The sequence below is a fragment of the Eurytemora carolleeae genome, unplaced genomic scaffold, assembly GCF_000591075.1.
Source record: "Eurytemora carolleeae unplaced genomic scaffold, Eaff_2.0 scaffold697, whole genome shotgun sequence".
NCBI lineage: Eukaryota > Metazoa > Arthropoda > Copepoda > Calanoida > Temoridae > Eurytemora > Eurytemora carolleeae.
Genome location: NW_019396609.1, coordinates 3,453 through 25,463, shown reverse-complemented (window position 1 = coordinate 25,463; position 22,011 = coordinate 3,453). Strand labels below are relative to the sequence as shown.

Here is a 22,011-nt window from a genome sequence, read left to right as displayed (position 1 = left end):
AAGAGTTGAATGAATGAAAGGGAAGGATTTACAATGGTATCCTATAAACCATTATCTGAGTAACCATGAGTAAAATTGAATTTTGACTTGATTTTCTCTGTTGAATTCATCCAGACGTCATTTTTACAAAGAAATCAGGAAGGTTCAAATTTCACCGTTTAATCGGACCACTTGCTCTATTAATGCAGTTTCCTTAATTCTGGAATATAAACTCATGTTATTTAGGAATTTTATGATTTTTGATCCAATATTATCAGAACCAATCATTTTTTGCTGATTTTCGAAATAAGAAAATATTTAATACTAACCAAAGAATAAAAACATTTCTGAGGTTTAGATTAATCATCAAAAATAGTTACAACGGCATGATACCCGAGGCCGAAATTGAAGAATTTGAGCCGCGACTTAAATTTAAGCCGTGGCTCAAATATGGTTGGTTCCGCTTAAAATTGTATTAAATTTTTCACGATTAAAGCCAGCGCTTAATTGAAACCGGTTTTTGTACGCTAAGCAGTTAGGAATTCTAGCTAGAAACCCTTAAACCCTTTTCGTAATTTTATATTTCGAATGTCTGCATGGATCTCCTGTTACAGCTCAGGGATTGTTAAGAAGACAACATCAGAGAAGAAGTTTTTAGTTTATAATTTTTGTATAAATTGAATTTAAGTCATACAGGGTTACCCACAAAATGATAATACTGAAAAGACGACCTAAAACACTTAAAATATCTAAGTTTCTAATCTCTAATCTAATATTTGAAAAAAATTATAATTCCTGTGTGCGACAAATAAATGATAATAATAAGAATTACCAAGGCATATGTTGAGAATCGGGGAACTGATCTTAAGTCCACCAAAGATATCGGTTTCTATCAAGTTTTCATAAACCTAAATAAAAATGTTCTCATATTTAATAATATTTTTTTTCATTTTCCCATGATTGATTCAGTGTCACTCGTGTTTTAACATTTGTCCGTTCAAAATGAGTTTATATTTTTCGAAATAATATTATTAAAAACAACTTTTGTTTTGTGAAAAAGATACATTTTAATTCAAGATTCGATTTTTTTATTTTAATAATGTAAACACAAAATAATTTATATAAAACTAATTAAACGTAAAGCTTTGTAAATTTAATTACGACCTTGAATGAAAAATCACAATTTTCTTAATTCTAAACAGACAATGTACTTTTTGATTTTTAATCGATGTTTTGAAAATAAAAACAAATATAAATGGGTTTTAAAGTTTTCTCATATGCTTATATCATAAAAAAGACGTTAATTTTAATGCAAAATTAATTAAATGGTGTGATTTTGCTCATAAAAAAAATGTTTATGTGTTTTCAATTCTTACTTTGTTACGATATTTGAACTTGATGTAAGTAACATCAACTAAATCCCCATTTATATTTAGATTTATCCAACTAAATCCCCATTTATATTTAGCCTATATCCAATTAAATTTTTTTTATTTCTCCTACCCTACCCTTTAAAATCATGCATCACCTTAGAAATCCACCTGGATGAAATATAAACCAGTGTTCCAGATTCCAAGATATTTTTCATAAACTCATTCTTAGTAACACACGGCTCCCTGGGTTAAAAATTAAAATATATAAAAAGAATTCTTTTAAAATTTTTGTCATTGCAGGATTCCTTAAAGGGGCTCTAAGCGAAATTTTGAGACATGAAGAAAGCGGAATGTTCGATTTACATGGTACCATAAAAATCTGTCCGTGTTCGTCGAGTACAGAGATATTTGTGTGTAAACTTATCGAAACCCTCTTCTATTTAGCTGCATATTCAGATGTGCACATTGCTGAGTTCACACTGCACGCGGGATCAACAAGAAATTAAGAAATAAGCACGCAAATTTGTCCATTTTTGTGCGAAATTTTGCTTCCACTGGAAACCCTATCTATATATAAATTTGGCTTGTTTGTCTGTCTGTTTGTTTGTCTGTTTGTTTGTTTGTATCCAATAAACGTCAAAACGGCTGAACCGATCGGGCCCAAATTTTTTGTGGGACATCTAGGGAGCCCAGGGAAGGTTTATGAATCATCAAAATTTCAAATATTTGTCTCTATCAAAATTCGATCGTCATTAAATTTTTTAAAATTTTGAAAATCCGCGAAATTTTTTGTAAAAATCCGCGAATTATTTTTGTTTAGTTTTACGATGTACACAAAGAGAACATGTTTACAATTAATTTAGAAGATGGGCGCGAAGCGCCCTCTAAGGCTAGAAAGAAGGGCGCGAAGCGCCTTGAATTTCTAGTATTTTAAATTTTAAAAGTACGATTAAAATAAAAATGCATCTTCAAATAAATTAACAATAATAAATAGAGAGTCGTTAGAGATTTTCTAAAGAAAATTAGTAATGTTATCCAGGCGAAAATTACTCTTTATAAGCTCTATACAAACTGTCTTCCAGGTGAAATAAAATCTGGGTAAACTGTGTGTAGACAAATTGTTATCTATGCGAAATATTAGATGTAGTTGATCCAGGGAAACTAGTCGAAAGTGTTCTTGCTAGATATTAGATGTAGTTGATCTAGGGAAACTAGTCGAAAGTGTTCTAGCTAGATATTAGATGTAGTTGATCCAGGGAAACTAGTCGAAAGTGTTCTAGCTAGATATTAGATGTAGTTGATCCAGGGAAACTAGTCGAAAGTGTTCTAGCTAGATATTAGACGTAGTTGATCCAGGGAAACTAGTCGAAAGTGTTATAGCTAGATATTAGATGAACTTGATCTAAGGAAACTAGTCGAAAGTGTTCTAGCTAGATATTAGACGTAGTTGATCCAGGGAAACTAGTCGAAAGTGTCATAGCTAGATATTAGATGTAGTTGATCCAGGGAAACTAGTTAAAAGTGTTCTAGCTAGATATTAGATGAACTTGATCCAGGGAAACTAGTCGAAAGTGTTCTAGCTAGATATTAGATGTATTTGATCCAGGGAAACTAGTTGAAAGTGTTCTAGCTAGGCGAACATGTACTTATCAAAATATTACTGTTTAACCAGAATTTAGTAACATGAGTATCCATTATTTATATTTTCCATAAAAGTAATCCTAAACCCTAATTATGTATTTTAAAACTCAAATTACTAAAATTAGTTTACTCGTTAACTTTCTTTTTAAAAAAATATTTTTTTTTGATTTTTCCAGTAATCTATAAATAATGGTCTGGTAATTCTTAAATGAAGCTTGACATATTTGAAACTATGATAGAATTTGTATTGGCCGAATGAGTCATGCTCGAACTTCATCTTTATACGTTGTTAAAGAATCTATTAAAATTATTTAAAATTGCACTTAAGATGCAAGAATTAGGAATAGAATGAAATGTATCAAGTTCAAGCATAACAACTTTTACGATAAATATGTAATAGATTAAATTTACAATTTATATGGATTACATAGATATTATGCTGAACCAAATAAAATAAAATAGTCACAGTTTTTGCAATAAATGTTAGACAATAAATTTTGATAAATGTAGCATTTACTTAAAAAAAAATTTTAATCAAAGGAAATTTGAAACCTCGACCTAGAGGCCAAGCCATGACCAAGAAAGGGTTAATTAATAAATCTCAAACTATTTAAGTTTAGAAAATGACATTCCTTTGTAAAGAGTTGCTTTTCATAAGAATTAGGTTAACAGAATTCAATGAAAAAACATCATTTTATAACATAATTTAGGAATATCTATTTTATTTATTTGTTACATAATATTTAAATATCAATATATATATGCTTACCTCTCCCCGCGGTCGGATTCAAAATAGTTTTCATTTCTCAACCTTAAACAAATAAAATTTGTCATCATTTCAAGTAACTGTTCATTTAAAGACAAAGAAATGGTCCCCTGAAGGTTTGGATCAATTCGGAAAAAATAGAATTTTTGTAGTTAATAAAGCAAAGGCCTAGGACCAAAATGAAAAATGTATTTTAAATATTAGGATGGTTGACTGTTAAATATATTAAAGGGTTACTAATATCTAATATCTAAGAATTGACTCTTTGCCACTATCTCTGATTTTTTCATCCCTCTATCTTTGTAACCCAAAGGCGTAGAACTTACATCCTTGAAACTGTGAATTCTGTTAGAATAAATAATTTAAGTTTGAAATATACAAAGGTGTTGCTGGAAATATATGGGAATGTGTTTGAGACAAAGAATCAATTTTTTTTTGGTTTCTATATTGCATTGTTTTACTCTTAGGAGAATGTTCTCGAAAGAACGGAAAATATGAATAGCAAAATACTTTTTAGCCATGATACAATATATACTCTTTTAATTTACAAGTTTCTTATTGTCGAAATAGTGTATTTGTGTTACCACACACCTACAACGTATTTGATCCCAAGGGTTAATGAAAACCCCACAAAAAGATCGACTTTTTGTTTCGAAAGTGAGGGTGGACACTTTGGAACATCTTTTGAAATATTAATCAAATTTGTTTGCAAGCAAACCCTTCCACAATTTGTTATAAAAAATGTGATGAAACGGATAAATTCATTGATCATATTTTATTTTTGTGATGTTACTGAGTTCTCCAATCAAATAGGTCCAGGGGTTCATACATTTTAGCTGGACATCAAATGCAGACAAACACAAAAACTACTTCTTCTATGTATATACTTTTCTTGTTGATTTGTTTGATATATACAAATAGGTTGTCAAGTACAATAGATGGCAGCACAGAATGCGTACACTTGTATTACAGCTGTTTCTACGTCATAAGTGTCAACTCAATTTATTGTTAGACTAAAGTGCTTATCATTCAGTAAAATTAGTGCAATTTTATATGTTCTTTATTTCTGTTTTTAAACTTTTTCATTTAACGTTCTATAGACTAAATAACGGGGTTGAAACTGATATTGTATATAACCCTTTAACATTGTAATTAGAAAGTATTACGTTAACCCTATCTCTGCTGGGGTACTTGAAAACCAGGATATGCTGGGGGGGGGTCAGTTTAACCCCCCCCTCTAAATCCCATGTTTGATGTCCAAATATGACAAATGATACAACATTGGAAAGCTCTTGGGCTCTAATTTTAGAATCTACAAAAAAAATTGCAAATTTGCAAAAATTGAATTTTTTATCGCAAAATCCAGTTTTATAGTAAAATGTTTCCAAAAAAAAAAATTGTTCAAAAAATGAAAAGTATACATTTTTGAAAAGCCCTTGACCATGCCATTTTAAATATGCAAAAAATTTTGCAAAATTATAAAAAACCTTATTTTTAATCAAGAAAAACTAAAAATGTGCAAATTTCCTTTGACAGGTTGTTTGCAAAAAAATTGTAATTTTTTTCGCAAAACATGTGCAATTCGTTTCCTTATGTCAAAGGCTTTCCAAAAAGCTAAATTTTATCAAAACCTGACAAATGGAAATGGGTCAAACAAAGATTTAGTTTGTTACAGGAAAAAGCAGTCATTCAGGCAGTGTGCCTGAGGACTCAGGCAGTTAGTATTAAAGCCCGGTTTTAGGCCTAAAGGGAGGGCTTTGGGTATGTAAGAAAAGTCAGAAAATTTCAACAGCCTCAGACCAATACTTTTTGAGTTATGTAAAAAAAACTACAGGGGGGGGGTCAAATTGACCCCCCCCCAGCGCGGGAATAGGGTTAAAACATATTTCAGAAATGTTTTATGATATCTTTCGAGAAGTGCTCTGGAAAGGGCTAATCGTGGATAAACCCCCAAATCCAGAGAAGTACAGGCAACAAGAAACGGTAATTTTCTAATGAAATATCTCAGCAGAATCTTGGAAATCATATCAACTTATTAGAGGACATGTCGTCTTTCTTTTTACTTTTGAAACTTGTAACGTTGTGCGCAGTTGATCGATTTTTCTGTTGCCATACATTGTACTTGTATATATATATATATATATATATATTAGATTTACCTGATGCTTAGTTGAATAGCATAATAGCAGGTTAGATAAACTCCGTCTCCACTGAGAATAGTTTCAAGTCCACCATCAATCTTCTAGAAAACATATTCAAATAAAACACCCAGAAATAGAAAACTAATATATTCAAATAAACACTCAGAAATAGAAAACTAATATATTCAAATAAAACACCCAGAAATAGAAAACTAATATATTCAAATAAAACACCCAGAAAGAGCAAACTAATATATTCAAATAAACACTCAGAAATACTAAACAAATATATTAATGTTTTCTACTTAATAAATCTTGAAAATCACTATAAAATTTGTGTAAATTATGCACGCCAACTTTTTAAAAAAAGAATATATTGAAAAATACCTGAGCTCGGGGGGAGTGAGAGGAAAAATCCTGAAATAAGAGATTTTTTTGGAAGAAAAAAAAACATTTTTAATTTTTTAAGAAACATCTTATTTTCTTAATTTAAAATGACTCCTTATTTAAACAATGGCAGTTCCGATTCACACCCCTACCCTAAATTCAAAGCTAGACATTTTCAGATGAAAAAAAAGAATATCTCATTCATCTTGATCGGACAATGTTTAAAGGATACCGTCTTTAGACGATGGTATCTAAGTACACCTAGAGATTCACCGAAAGAATACTTTTAATAATTTTATTTTATTTATTGAATTTAGAAAGGAATAAAACATATAGTTGGCAAAATTATATTTATACTATTCTGCCTCTACAATACACTTAGTTACAGTGTTTCATAAGGTTCTAAGGTTTACTTTATTCTTTTGTCTTAAATAAGCCTATTTATAATCAACTAAATTAATTGGAATAGAAAAAGAAAAAATATAATTTTTGTTGTTGCTGAGTTTAAAACTAAAGAACGAAAAGTTACGACTTGCATGTTAAGCTTCAGCTTAAATGCTACTTCTTACTTAATATAAACCTGAATTTTAAATATTTAACTCGCCTAAATAAACGAGTTAAAAATTAAACCCATGGTTAAAATCATCAATCATCATTCAGCTGAGAAAGCGGCATTCAAATTTACGATATTTAAAAGTGAAAGCCTTGATCGAATAAATTTCACGTTTTAGATTAATTAATGTCTGCACGTAAACCCAAAACACGGAATTGTATCTGGAAAGATGTTTTGTTTTTGTTTACGTAAATAATTTAAAAAAAAAACAGATGATTAGCGATGGTTACGTAATATCTCTTCGTAAATCCTTTTCTCTGATTGGTTCAGATTTTTCTCTTCAGGGTTAAATTGAGAAAGTTTAATATTTAAGTAGCAACTCATTATTTTACAGAACTTTAAAGTTATAACTTAAATTTCGCATATCCTTTAGTTTTAGACTTTGAAGTCTCATTATTTAATACTAAATTCTAACATTTTTAATAGTTTGTTTTTTGAAAACCATAAATCCAAATCTGCATTTTTACCTGACAAAATTGTGAGGAAAACTCTTGAATTTTTTGATCAATTTCGGCCGCAGATCTAATACAGTTAAGCCTTGCAATTCGATTCTGAAATAAGAAGGATATTTGTTTAAGTTTACTCATAGCTAAATATATCATTGTGGAATAAATACAATTAGTGGTTTCAGGAAATGTTACTTCTTCCTTTTTTCCATTTTATCTTCTCGTTTTTTGTTCCCCTTCTCCTCTCAAGGACCCCCCCCCCCTTCTTCTCCTCTCAAGGACACCCCCCCCTCCTCCTCTCAAGGACACCCCCCCTTCTTCTCTCAAGGATAAAAAAAAATAAAATAAAATTATAAAATATCAACTTTATACGAATGCGTTAAAAACTTATCGATGATTATTGGTTCTAATATAATGAATATCGTTTTTCGTGAACACTCCCTTTAAGATGAAATAAACAAAACAATACGGTACAAAATTTAAGCGCACATTTTAAAGTCTCTTTGTAAACTTTGGTTTTTGGGTAATTAAGTTTCCCATGTTGCCAATCTTTCCCATTTTCTTTAACCAGTTTTTGTTTTTAAGAAGTGCACACTGCACATTTACACATTTTTTCATTTATGTCTATACACAAATTTAAGTACTAAAATAGAAAAGAATTTTATAGGTTTTTCATATCAATTGGCAACAGTAATAAAAAGAACATATATACTGATGATGTACGTATATGATATAGAAAATTAGAGAAAGACAAAATGTATGACACACAATCATACAGCACAGTAAATAATTTATTTCAAGTTACAATACCTTAAAAACTTTACAGAACGTATTGGCGTTTTCAGTTTCTCTCTCCTCCAGTTCTTCCTCACTAAAATACAAAGTTACTGTTTATAAAATTTCAATTTACCATTCATTTACATTGCCTTTTATTATTTATTTTTATTGATTAAAGAAATGATATATTCTTATTTTTCTATTTTAAAATTCATATTTTAACTTGTGTTTTGTTTTAATTAAAAATTGCTTGCGGATATATGCTTCAAAAAATATAAAGTAAATTTAACTAATAACTAGTCTCGATGCTTTGAAAAAAACGCACATTTTTTTGGTAACATTTATATTTTTAACCATTTATAAAAATTCCCTGGAGTCATAAGGGTCTCCACAAATAGACAAGCCAATTTATATATATATATATATATATATATATTATTTGAAACGCAACAATCTTCTTATAACATTTTATTCATAAACAAATTGTTTTATGCTTTTATGCAATCATCAGTATATATATATAAAGATATACCTAGTATCACTTTTTGGACTATGGAGATATTTAGGGATCTTTTCATGCTCATTCTCCTCCTAGAGTAAAACAATGTATCGTAAATGAATATGTGTAATGCCAAGTTGATAATCGAGACGTTAAAAAATTAGAAAGTCAAACGCGGCCTTTCTATTTAATTTTCTTTTAACTAGGCTGTAGACGCAATTTCAAGATATCCACCATTTACAGAGTGTTACCTGTCTAATTTACAAAGGTACCTTTTAAACAGTCATATGAGTAACAATGAGTAAGACATCGTCGTTATTATATCTTCTGCGAAAATTCAGAAGTCACTTTAACAAAAGTTTAAAGGGTATAAAACGTTGTAAATGGCCAGGTCACTTAAACTTACGTCTATACTTTATATGCATATATTGGAGGCCAGGATTTGTTTTGTATTGGTTTTAGTGTGATCTTGAGTCTTTGCAAACAACTAAAATTGTCTAACCCTAAATCTTTGCAACATGATGATAATTCCAACTTAGATTATTCAATCTAACAGAATTCATAGTTTGAAATATTAATCTAATCTAATATCTAATAAAATTGGGCTGCAAAGGCAAAGGATTAGAAAATCAGAGATTGTGGCAAAGACTCAATTCCCAAATACTAGTTACGTATTCTACTTAATCCTTTTACCTTCTTTGTTTGACGATAGATATTTGTATCATCTGAGTAATGACTGGTATCAGAGGAATCAAAGGAATCATCAAGTTCATCTTCATGTAAACCATATTCTTAAACAATTAGTTTTACTAGACTTTTTTATCAATCATATATACTTTTGAGAAAAACACAATGGAAGCGGTTAAACGTCAGGTTGAGATCTGGTTAAGACTCTACGACGTAGTAAGAGTGGTTGAGATCTGGTTAGGATTCACGACGTAGACTGTAGTACGAGTAGTTGAGATCTGGTTAAGACTCTACGACATAGTTCGAGCAGTTGAGATCTGGGTAAGACTCTGCGATATAGTACGAGCAGTTGAGATCAAAAATAGACTGAGGGGGGGGGGGTCAATGTGATCCCCTCCCCTCTATTTCATCATTGTGATATAAATCTATAACATATGGTACATGTTTGGAAAGCACTTGGGCTCCACATTAATAATCTGCAAAAAAAATATGCATATTTGCAAAATTTAAAATATTTATTGCAAGATCAAGTTTTTAGCAAAAATATGCAAAACAAAAGGTTATGATAAATTATACATCATTGAAAACCCCTTGCCCCACTGAACTTAAAAATATGCAAAAATATTTGCAAAATTTTCAAAACTTAAAGGTCTTCTCAAGAAAAACTAAAATTGTTCAAATTCCCTTTTAGGGTCGGTTGTGGAGAAATTTACGTAAAGTTTATTTGCAAAAATTGTGCAATCTGCTTGGCCTTGTGTTGTAACCTTTCCAAAGAGCTATAAATGTTGGAATCCAATGATTGGAAGCAGGTCTAAATTTAGATTTAGTCTAGTAAGGCATTCAGGCAGTATGCTTGAGGGCTCAGGCAGTAGGTATAAAAGTCCAGCTTTTAGCCTAAATTGAGGGGCGTGAACTAGTTAGGAAAAGTAAACAGCCTCAGACCAATCCTTTTTGGGTTATCGCGAAAAAAGACATGGGGGGGGGGTCATAGTGACCCCCTCTCAGTTAGAATAGGGTTAAGTAAATTTCACATTAGATTAATTCTTAACATGTTTCATATCCATCCACTTTTTCAGAGCTTTTTCCAAGATGTATCAAATAATCTTGTTGGTAAAGTCGTGACTAGAGAAGCTACGAGGTCACTATAGTCATATCATACATTTCTCATAATGGAACTGACATAAAAGAAAACCACCACAAATTATAATTTTCTCATCCCTATATCTTTGCCGCATGCCGCAAGATTTTAATAACTCAAATTTATTAATTATATCAGATCAAATATTCGAAGAGCTTGAAGTATTAAAGGTCTTCATCATCAGATTGCAAAGATATTGGATTAGAAAACTAGAATATGAGTTGATTAGAAAATATGAACACCTTTACCTGATACACTCTGCTCGGTTTCTGCTTTTTGAACGTCAGCAGTAATTTTCATAAACTCAGCAGGAATCCTCCCGCCAGCAGAATAGGTGTAAGGACCTAGATAAGTATTGACTTATTCATTCTGAGGGGTCATTATTGGCTTTGCTTTAGAAAGCTGAGGGCGTCTTGAAAAAAGCCATAAAACCCTAAAGTTATGACTAAGATTTTAAAACATTTTTTTTATTCTGCTAAAACAAAATTTGTATACTCTATAAAAGCTTCCCATATTGGTGTTCCAATGCTAAAGGTAAAAAGTCAAAAATGGTTTCTTCGTATTTCTGGACACCAATGTGCATTTCTCCCTCGGTGCGAAAGGATTAAAAGATTTAGAAATCAAAAGCAAATGCATATTGTAATTTGTAAAATGTATCAAGAAACTATAATTTTTCTGATACAAAATATAAAGAAATGTTGATGATATTTAAAATCTTAGCATGAGCTGCAAATACAGAATTTTTCCAACGTTTAAAAATCTTGCTGCACAGGTTTTATATTGTAAAATTGTGCTGTTTGATTTTTTGAAAAAAAACCCGGCAACATTGAAGCAATCTTGGTAAAAGCTAAAAAGTGTTTTGGCCTAGTAGTCTGCAAATCAGCTCATTAAATGAAATATTTACAGTTCACTGCTAACAAAAACGTTGTGTTTAATGCATAATGTTAATGTATATTGGACTATATATTATAATGTATATTGGACTATATATTATAATGTATATTGGACTATATATTATAATGTATATTGGACTATATATTATAATGTATATTAGACTATTTTAAAACATAATTTGAGCCTAAAAGCCGAACTATTATTCCCCAGAGAGGTCTGGCTGTGTAATTAAGTAAAGGAATTGAGTCTTTGCGACAAAACCAATTTTTCTTATCCCTATACCATTGCAACCTGATGCAACATTTTATATATCAAATTTAAAACTTTTGATCTAACAGAATTCGTATTTGAAATATATAACGACATTAGATTGAAAAGGTATAGGGATAAGAACATCAGAGTTTGTGGCTAAAACTCAATTCCTTTTTAAAATATTAAAAGTTAAAGAAAAAAAATATTTTTTCTAAAGTTGATTACTACTTTAAGGCCCCATAGCTACCTATATAGTCAGCATCCTTCAAGGAAGGGTAGGTTTTGTTTATGAACTCCACCATCTCCAACTGCAGACCCTCCCCCTCCACCCACTCCTTCAGCTTTGTCATGATCTGATTTATGATCTCCAGGCACTCATTGATCAGCTCAGGATCATTTACATCAGTACACTCATCCAGTACTTCAAATAACCTAAAATTCATTTATGAAATTAGTGACAGCTTAAATAAACAAAGTTACCGCATTTTTAAAACTAGATTACCCATAAAAGATAAAATATTACCTAAACAAATTTTTATTACAAGATGAAGGGCCCTGTGTTGCCCTTGGAAAATAAATTGAAAAAAAAACACTTTCCGGCCACCCGTGACTCGTGAGCGTCCACAAAAAAATTTAGCAACATATGAATGTCTTGTTTTATTATAAAGATGATGTAGGTAAATAAAGGAAAACAGAACTCAAAAGCTTAAAGGAAAACAGAGACGAACAACAGAAAGAAAGCAAAAAGAAAACAGAGATGAACAACAGAAAGAAAGCAAAAAGAAAAAGTTTGAACTACAAAAAAATCTTACATTACAAAAAGAGCCATGTCGTTGGACCCCTTTGCCTGAGTATCATTATATGCCTGTAAGGCAAATTTAAGTTGGCCTGATTCTGCAAGCACTAGTTTATGCACTGCCTTCAACCCAGGTAGTCTCTTCTCGGGACTAACCTATATTAAAGAATACAAAGTCGACAATCATTATTTTGAAAAATGGCCAAACTTAAATAGAAAAATATTTTAAAATGGACACTTTTAGAGCAACAATTAAAAGCCATAATTGTAAACAGGAAAGGGGGCGCATATTATAATTTAAATTCTAGAATGTTGCCCGTATTTCTATAAAGGTTAAAATTAAAATTTTCAAATTTTGATATAACTTGATTAAAAAGTTGCTTACCTGGACAAGCATTCTATCAAAGATTGCTTCTAAAACAGGTCTCTGATTCATATCCTGACCTAGAAAATTCAGGGTAAAGAAATATTCTAAATTTCTACAGTTATGAAATTCAATGAGCATGACCCAAATATTAAACTAGGGCCGGCTATTATACTTTATAAAAAAAATCAGTTATTGCCACAAATTCTGATTTTTAACAATCCCTATTTCTTCCAAACCCGGTGTCGTAGACCTTTGTTTTTTTCAAACTATGCATTTAGTTAGATCAAATAGTTTAAGTTTGAAATATAAAAGGTTTACAATTTAAGGCTGCTAAGATATAGGGATTCGAAAATTTGAATGTGAGGCAAGCCATTATATCTAGACGTCATCTACTGCATTACTCAAAATATAAAATCCTACTTTTAATAAAAAAAATAGCAATTAACAATATATCGAATTTACGCATTGTATCTAAATCAAACAACTTTATCCTATGGTTTAAAGTTTTTCTTCAATATAGTTTATGGGGTCAAAGACGTTTCTTGACGTAATCCTAAATGTATAAGCATGTCTGATTCAGAACATTACCTTTTATTATATGTCTGATAAAAAATGAATTTCACAAATATCCATTTACAACAAACGACGACAACCTTCGGCCTTTTGTGCAAAACAATGGCTCCATAATAACTATTTATGCTACTGTTATTTTGGTTCAATATGTTAGATATAAAGAAAATTTAAGTCCAAAAACGTTATAGCACGTCGTGCCAAAATAATAATGTTATAGGTAATTTTATAAAAAGTTTGTGTAGTTGTCCTATTGCAATGGCTATATTTAGATCAAATAAGCTTTGAAACAAATCAGAAGTCAAAATATAAACTTGTTTTTAATTTAATTTTCATTACAATTTAAAAAAAACTATTTTGGAAATATCCTAAAATTTTTGGGGAAAATCCGGGAATCAATCAAGCTTTAAAGCACACGTGATAATGTACAGCCAATTAAACTTTATAGCACGATGATTACTTTTTAGCACGTTCATTCTGAAATTCACGATGAAGTGAGGAAGAATGATAAAGAACACAATAAAATAAAATAAGTAATAAAATTTAAATAACCTAAAAGATGAACAGCTGATGTGGCAAGATTATAACCATGTCCTCTTATCAGGCATCTTAATTAATTAATTAATTAATCAAGCTATTTATTGAGCAATAGATTGAGCAATGCATTTCGCGACAAATTAGGCAATACATAGAGCAACATCATTGAGCAACAGTTTGATTATTGAATTATTGTATTATTAAACAACAATTTGAGCAACAAAATGAGAAATCAAATGAGTGAATAATTGAGCAATAAACTCTTCAGTAAATCAAGAAATAATTTGAGCAATGAAATTATTATTATTTAATTGAGCAGTAAATTAAATATCTAATGGATCAGTAAATTTGGCATTACAAATTGATCAATGAATTTAGCAACAATTGAGCAAAACGTTTGTTGATAAATTGAGTTCTACACCAAATTAATTGAAGTTTCGACTGAAGTGTTTTTTACTCAATTGCGGCCGTATGGAATGGATATTTGTTCATGCATAAATCTAAACAGTTTCATTTACAAATTATTTGTTTCCTTGGATTTTCAAAATACCTGATAATTGCTGGACAAAGGTTTCTCCAGACAAATGTAGAAAAGTGTTCACTTTGCTCACAAACATTTTCTTAAAGGAAAACAAAACAGGAATAGAACCATTGTATTACAAAATACAATATTTTTAATGAAAACACACTAATTATTTAAAATAAATACAGCAACGTTTAACTTTTATAAAATGTTATAATTAAAATAAAAAAATTCAGAGAAAATCTTAAAAAATTGGTGTACAAACTTCATTTCATTCAATACATTCTGCCAAAAAAATATTAGTTTTCAATTCAAATTTTGTAATTGTTACTTTAGTTTCTAAAATATTTGTTTCTGTGCCACCGAACTGGATTTCAAATGTCCCTCCATATCAAGAGTTACAAACAGTTATAAACAGAAAACTCTGGAATAGAAATACGACTTTCAAACTCAAGATACAATAGCAAAATGAACATGAGGCATCGCACAATTGCCTTCAAGGAGACCCGTTTCACTTAATTAGTGATTTAATAACTTTCTAGTAAGGCTATTTGCTTTGTAACATTTGCACCTCATATTCCACAGTTTTCTGGTTATCACTGTACCAAGTTCACTCCGGCACATATCAAACCGTTATCTGAGAAACGATGAGGGATGTATCATGTTTATTTTTATCTTGCAACAAATATTCTGTGACTGTCATTCATAGTCGTTTCGGAAACCCAACTTTTGCAAAGTAAAGATAAACTTCATTAACTGAAGAAAAAAAAATCTTTAAAGAACTGGTAGCATTGTAACTTTTTTAATGAACGGAGACTTGAGATTATGCCGAATATCCCTTTATTATACCTAGCGAGAACAAGGCAACTTCCAGACAGCTGATCAGAAATTCTTGTTCAAAATTATCTTTCTTCTTTCGTTCTCCATCGTCATTTCTTTAAAAGAAAGTTTTTATAATAACAAGAACAGGAACCGAGTTTTTGTCACAAACTCAAATTTCTAAACTTTATATCTTCGCAACCTGATGGTGTAAAGCTTTGATATTACAAACTTAGATTATTTGAGCTTATAAATTCATAGTATAAAATACTATATAAGGTCTTCGACTTCGGATTGCCAAATAATAAGTATTCGAAAATCAGATTTTGTGACAAAAACTCATTTCCTTAAAGGAAAACTTGAAAACGAGTGAACAAAATGAGAAAAAAATACGAAAAGGATAAAAAGGAGCAATAGCTTATATCCCGAGCACTTGCCTCAAACTCTAATTGTCTGTCCTTTGCAATGAATTGTTCTGGCTCAAGCAGTTAAAGTTAAAGGTTTACTCCCTCAGGTTGCAAAGATGTAAGGATTAAAAAATTAGAGTGTGTGCTTAATGTTCAGTTTCCTTTTCTATCATAATTCAAAAAAAGGAAAATTAAGAAATCAATTAAATATATTCTAAAATGCTGACCTTGAATGTTGTTCTATTTTGCTGACAATATATTGCAGGGTTGGTAGAAGTTGATCAGGGGAACTCTTCCCAATCATTACTTGCCTTTAACATCAAAAGAATTTATAAAATGTCGTCTTGACAATTTTTCAATGGGTTTTATACTATTATTACACATAATTCTCAGTAATTTTAGCAATAAATAAATAGCCATGAAATATGCTTGAATAGTTTCAAAAACCTCCCTATGATTATTTAATTTGAATACAAAATATTTGTGCATTTTATTTTTGATTTTCTTTGGGACCTCGGGTGACCCCAGGAAAGGTTTATGGGTGACCGAATTTTCAAAAATTTGCCTCTAACAAATTCGATTTTTGAAAATTTTGAAAATCCAAGAATTTTCTTTTTATAAAATCCGCAAAATTTTAGTTTGAAAACTTTGGAATTGGATGACAGATGACAATTATTAGAATCAAGTTGTCTTTAGATTATAAAGGTATTCCCTTTTTATTTATAGATATGTTTGTTCACTAGATGGCCAAACGGCTGAACCAAATTGGCTGACATTTTTTTTTAATAACATTGAGTGCCCCTGGCCGGGGGGCAAAGATTTTTACAACTGGGCAACATCGGGTACTCCAGCTAATGATTTAATATAGTTCAATGCATGTTGCACTTGTGCAGTGAACCATTTAATTGATATTCAAGCTATTTGTACTAAGTTGGTTTCATTATAACGACATTAAATACACATACTTGATTACTCAAGTGTCGTTAATCTATTCCACAGTTATATGTTAGTATTTAGTTTATGGAGATATAACTATAAGATAATTTAAATATTATTTAATTTTACACAATACAGTATTCGAATCAATCACTATTTTTGAATGAGAAACAGTATAAATAAATTTTTAGCGAAATTTATTTTAAAAAGTTTAAAATTTCTTTGAAAATCACAAATATTTTGAATATTACCTGCAATAAACTGCTATACAGCTAGTAGCTGTATTCTGAGCTGCTACCCTAACAGATGTACCTCCCCCGCACACTTCTTCACATAGGCTTATTATCTATAATTATATATTTCAAATCATCAATATTTTATAGAAAAGGGACTCAACATGAAAATTTGATTGACCCTTCAGGTATAAAGTGTTATGTCTATAAGTCACGGAAATATATGAAATTGGTTGATCTATAACAGCTTATTTATGCAGCTCAGACAGCTAAGGGAATATAATTGAAATGTCAAGAAATCCTGCAGTATGCAAAGATTACAACGCTTAATAAAAGTCTGTCTGTCTGGTCAAGTATGATTTTATGACAATATTTATAATTGTCTGATTCGCATCTATTTTAGATTCAATAGTAAAGTTACGTACGACGTAAAGTTCTACTCCAGAAAAACATAGAGAAGTTATCAGATTTGAACACTTTTAATCTTAAAAAATCGGTATAACATTTTCCATATCATAGATCAGATAAAGGTTTCAAGGATACTAGTGTTAATCGGTCATTGCCATCGTTGCATTGAGTGTACTTGGCTGCGTTGATACATCTACAGTCTATATGTATATACAAATGTAATCTCTGTTTGTCTGTTTGTTTGTTTGTCCGATCATAACTCGGAACCCCTTCACCGATTTGCCTCAATTTTTGATTGGGGAATTCGGGAGAACCACACGGCATTGTTCTTAGCTTTGTTTTGAGACTCTAATTTTAGTGGATCGACTTTTATCGGGAAAAAAAAGCAAAATGTAATTTACGACGATATGGTGATAAACGGCGGGAGTAACTATTAGTACTTTGGGAAAAGCTGGGTTCCCAAGCTATTGATGAAAAAAGATTTGACCTGAAGAGTGACCTGCCCCGATGTGTTCCAGTAAGGTTGGCAGGAGAGGTAAAGCAAAGCTTGAAGCAGGTCAACTTGACTTTCCTGGCCTAGCACAGGCAGGTGCTGCAGGCTTAATACTACCTGCAGGGGCAACAAAGGAACCATTAGGTAGGTTTTCAAAAAATTTCGATTAAGTTGTTTTAAAATTTGCACAATTTTGATAATTTTTATATATTTCGTTGAAAGAAAAATATCTCATGTTTTTAAACTTTTAAATTCTCTGAACATCCGACATATTTACAATATTTTAATATTGTATTTTCATTTTCCTTTAGGTTTGCTAAGCTCTCTGCAATTATGAGACGGTGATGTTAGGTATTTTCCCAACAGCATTTTCCCATAGACAACTTCCCTAGTGACAATTTCCCTAGTGACACTTTCCCAAGTGGTAATTTACATTTACTACCACTCTATACACATACATCTAAACAGTTTGTTTTTAAATCTTTGTGACAGAAACAATCTCAAGGAATAATAATTTTCTTAAAACATTTTTTAAAAAGTGAATATTTGCAAATTATCTTTTTTCCATCTCATAATCTGAGTTCGTTTCCCTTATGTCCATTTGACAGGCCACACTTTTATTTTGAATAATCTTTTTTGTTTGTTTATTTTATTGTGATTTTTTATCGATTTTGATGGTTATTATATCGTTAGAACTGACGAGGGTCAACCCAGACCCAAATATATTTTCAATAAATGTGGAACTAACATCTAATTTTTTTTACTCTCAGAGGTTTGGTCCATCACCGTCACCGAATTTTTAGAGTAAATATGTACGCACATTTTTAAGTTAATAACAAATGAAACATTTGCTTTTTTGATTTTTACTGAATCACTTCTAGAGGACATTTATTACCTGAAAAGCCATGTAGTTCTCCTTCTCCTCCTCCAGCTCCCACTCCTTCTTTCCCTCCTTCTCACCCGTCTCCTCCTCCTTGTCGTAGAACCTGTTGTCTCGTCCCATTTTCTCCAATATCTGTTTTGCAAACACGCATTGTCTAAAAAAGTCGTGTGTAAAAGTCAAATTTACGCAGATCAAAAGGGAAAACTTGTTTCGCTTTATTTCTTTCTTAAAGTGAATCACGTTAATTAGAAATGATCTGAATTTACCACTGAACATAGATAGCTTATGTACGCAAAATCACCAAGAATTGTACAGTCCGCGAACTCATACTTCTAGGGGTCAAAGTGTACTTCAATGATAAGCGGGGTGGTTTGGTGTTTTAATGGATTTCATAATAGAGTGTAAAATAACTCCGGGAATGTAACTATTTGAACAACAATATTTCACTGAGCAATATATCATATTGACGAGAACTGAAGAAGGACATGAGAAGGACTAAGCTAACTTAAATTTCTCTCTACTGAACTCATGTACACCACAAGTACTCAATGACATAAGAACAGCCAATGTTCACAACCGACCTAGATAATCAATATAATAGGAATATCTTTAAAATATCTCTGTACATTTATATCTTTCAAGATGAAAAATGTCGTCTTATGCGCAATCTAATGGCACTACCCTCAGTGCATAGGATTAGTTTTGAATATCAAAACGATTAAAACAACATGTAGAAAAGACAATTTTTCGTAAGTTGAAATTACCTACCCGACATTGAAAAGCGTTTAGGTTGAATAATTCAGTAATGCAATCGAAATACTTTTTTTTCCCCAAAAATTCAACGATCCATATTTATTTTATCATAATTATTAGCAGACAACCCATCATTCAATGAAATACAGGCATATGACACCAAAGGTGAAAAAAATCAAAAATCGATCACCCTTAACGTACGATAATGTAGAATCAATATCGCAGAGATCATTTTAGCTAAACCCTTAGGAACCGGTACTGGCTGTAAAAAAGTTTTACAATATAAATACAAAAATAATATTAATTTCACATCTGAAAATCCCAATTTTATAAGAAAAATTATTTAGACATAAAGAAATATCACCTATGTATATTGGTCTCTAAACAGGCACTCACAACTTGAAGAACTTGTTTTCTGTATTCTGAAGAGGGAGCCCTGGAGTAGGAATTCAAAAAATCTAAAAATAAAGTTATTCAAAATCAACTCATTAAAAGGAACAGTGGACGTTATCTTATCTAAGTAGCAATACAGAAGATATCGTCGTTATTTTGTCATAAATAGTGTTAGTAAAATTCTGACAACTTCCTTCATTGTTTATGCATTAAGAATGCACAAGCCACTTTTACAGAGAATCCTTCTTTAAGAATAATCAATTTTCGACAAAACAAACATTGATTTCTCTATCATTCTTGATTAAACAAAGATTTAGATTGTGTGAAATTGTGAATCAGACATGCCAATCGGTCATTTAAGTCACATTTGCATTTTATCTATGTCAGACTTGCATTATAGCAAAAATGATTTTTGGGTTATTAACTTCAGACAAAAAACAAATCTAGCAGATTATACAAAAAAAACATAAAAAATTTGTTTTAAAAGTAATATTATAAAAGATATGCAGTAAGATAATGGATTATTTTGGTTCAACATTTTTTCTAAAGTTATGGATAAAGATAAAATAGAAAATAATTTTAAATTCAATTTAATTCGTTGATGTGGTTTACCTAGTGCAGTTTTAGCGGAGGTGTTAATATTCTTTAGTTTAGTAGAATTATTTGTATCCTTCTCTATATTGGATAAAAGTGGTTCCATTCTACATCTAGATTCTAATACCTACAGGATATCATCTGAAATAGAAGATTACTCATTTAATTCAGAATATAGATACAGAGCTCAAAAAAATAGTTCTCCCTCTGCAATTAGGCTATCTGCAGAAAACATCCAAAAATTATATTCATTTTTTTTTTAAATTAGCCGAAGTATGATTAAAGGATGGACGAGGAATGGACGATCAAGAAGAAAGAAAGAATGAAAAACAAGAAATATAGAAGTCTCAAAATGTTTCCATCTGATATCATATTGAAATTCAAAAATATTGTAAAATTTGTTTAAAATAAGTTATTAAAGTCAAAAACTCATTTTATTCAGTCTTTTATATCTGTTTGAAGAAAATATGAAAAAATAGAAACCATTTCAAGAATTGCGAACATTTTGCTTTCTTATATTATTAGAAAAATTCATAAAATTTGTCATATTCAACACAATCTTTTCCAGCAAATTATAACAAAATATTATTGGTTATTCAACTTTATGACTATAACAATTTCTAAGGTTGCTTCATGTTGTTTTATGGATGTTTGTAAACTTTGACTTCATGCAATAAAATCAATATTCAAAAGTGATGGACAACAGGGAGACATTTTTTCAATCTTTGATAGCTTTTCAATGACAAAGTACGAAACAAAAAAAGTTCAGAAGCGCAACTAGGGTCTATGGGGTGGGGGGTAACCAGATGTCCTTTCCCTCTTTCAATATATCCCCCCCCCCCCCATTTTAGGACTGTAGACAATCTTTTATCAAATTTTGCAAATTGAAAATAAAAATAACAAAAGTTTTCTTTGGCGCCTTGCGTTCAATCTTAAAGCAATTTTCTTCTTTAACACTTTTCTCAGTTTTGTTTTAACAACCATCCTTGAAAAATCATTATTTTATGTCAAAAGAAATGTCTTTGTCTATATTCAAGAAAATGTCATGTTTATTGTTACACGCTGTATGTTAGACATATTGAACCATTTCGCGATTTTGGAGGATTTCCATCTCACTAGCTGGGGCTATCCTCCAAATCTAAAAAAACGTTCTTAAAAACTGTAGAACACTCAATTTTTTTTACTTTTTCAAATTCTAAGATGTGAACACATTTTATTAAACAAATTTTGTTTGTGCATAAGCTAGGGGGGAAGACTGTTAAATGGCTACTCGGTGTTTCCAAAATAATAGTCCATATAATTTTTAAATAATAATCAAATTTACTTATTTGAAAGATATATACCATTAGCATTAAAAAGTTGGGATTTTTACATGCCTTGACTCTACAGCCTTTTTCTGTGAGATGGGGGGGGGCTAAGCAAAAGGAAAGCCCCCCCCCCCCCGTCTTTTTAGGGTTAATTTTAATTCGATCTTGGCAACCATTGCCCCAGAAAAATGACTGCAAATAAATTGTAATTTTTTAACCTTTTTACTTAGATATCTTTAACATCTGTTACTTGTATAATATTCTGGACAAGAATAATTGCATACATACAAGTGTACTGAACATATTTACTTCAATATTAAGATATCATTTCATTTTTTGAATGTACATTATCTTAAATCGATATTAGTTGAGATTAGATATGAACAGTTATAACTCATA

General features: G+C 30.7%; 1 protein-coding gene across 3 annotated transcripts in view; it reads right to left on the bottom strand.

Moving 5' to 3' along the window:
• The window catches only part of LOC111706238 (uncharacterized), a 131,560-nt gene extending 111,054 nt beyond the window's left edge, over positions 1–20,506 (bottom strand). For 2 of the 3 annotated variants that reach the window (XM_023479059.1, XM_023479060.1), the window contains exons 1-22: positions 20,324–20,506; positions 19,683–19,776; positions 18,578–18,719; positions 17,677–17,799; positions 16,800–16,894; positions 15,840–15,923; positions 15,236–15,321; positions 14,414–14,483; positions 13,879–13,934; positions 12,775–12,833; positions 12,406–12,545; positions 11,841–12,025; positions 10,696–10,791; positions 9,316–9,413; positions 8,656–8,714; positions 8,157–8,217; positions 7,368–7,451; positions 6,288–6,317; positions 5,919–6,001; positions 3,763–3,804; positions 1,508–1,595; positions 812–887 (exon numbers count right to left, since the gene is read on the bottom strand). In XM_023479059.1, coding sequence (XP_023334827.1) covers positions 812–887; positions 1,508–1,595; positions 3,763–3,804; positions 5,919–6,001; positions 6,288–6,317; positions 7,368–7,451; positions 8,157–8,217; positions 8,656–8,714; positions 9,316–9,413; positions 10,696–10,791; positions 11,841–12,025; positions 12,406–12,545; positions 12,775–12,833; positions 13,879–13,934; positions 14,414–14,483; positions 15,236–15,321; positions 15,840–15,923; positions 16,800–16,894; positions 17,677–17,799; positions 18,578–18,719; positions 19,683–19,776; positions 20,324–20,411 — 1,939 coding nt within the window. In that variant the 5' untranslated portion in view covers positions 20,412–20,506. The remainder of the gene's footprint in view (positions 1–811; positions 888–1,507; positions 1,596–3,762; positions 3,805–5,918; positions 6,002–6,287; positions 6,318–7,367; positions 7,452–8,156; positions 8,218–8,655; positions 8,715–9,315; positions 9,414–10,695; positions 10,792–11,840; positions 12,026–12,405; positions 12,546–12,774; positions 12,834–13,878; positions 13,935–14,413; positions 14,484–15,235; positions 15,322–15,839; positions 15,924–16,799; positions 16,895–17,676; positions 17,800–18,577; positions 18,720–19,682; positions 19,777–20,323) is intronic. The other variant, XM_023479061.1, reaches the window with a different exon arrangement.
• Between the last annotated feature and the right edge of the window lie 1,505 nt (positions 20,507–22,011).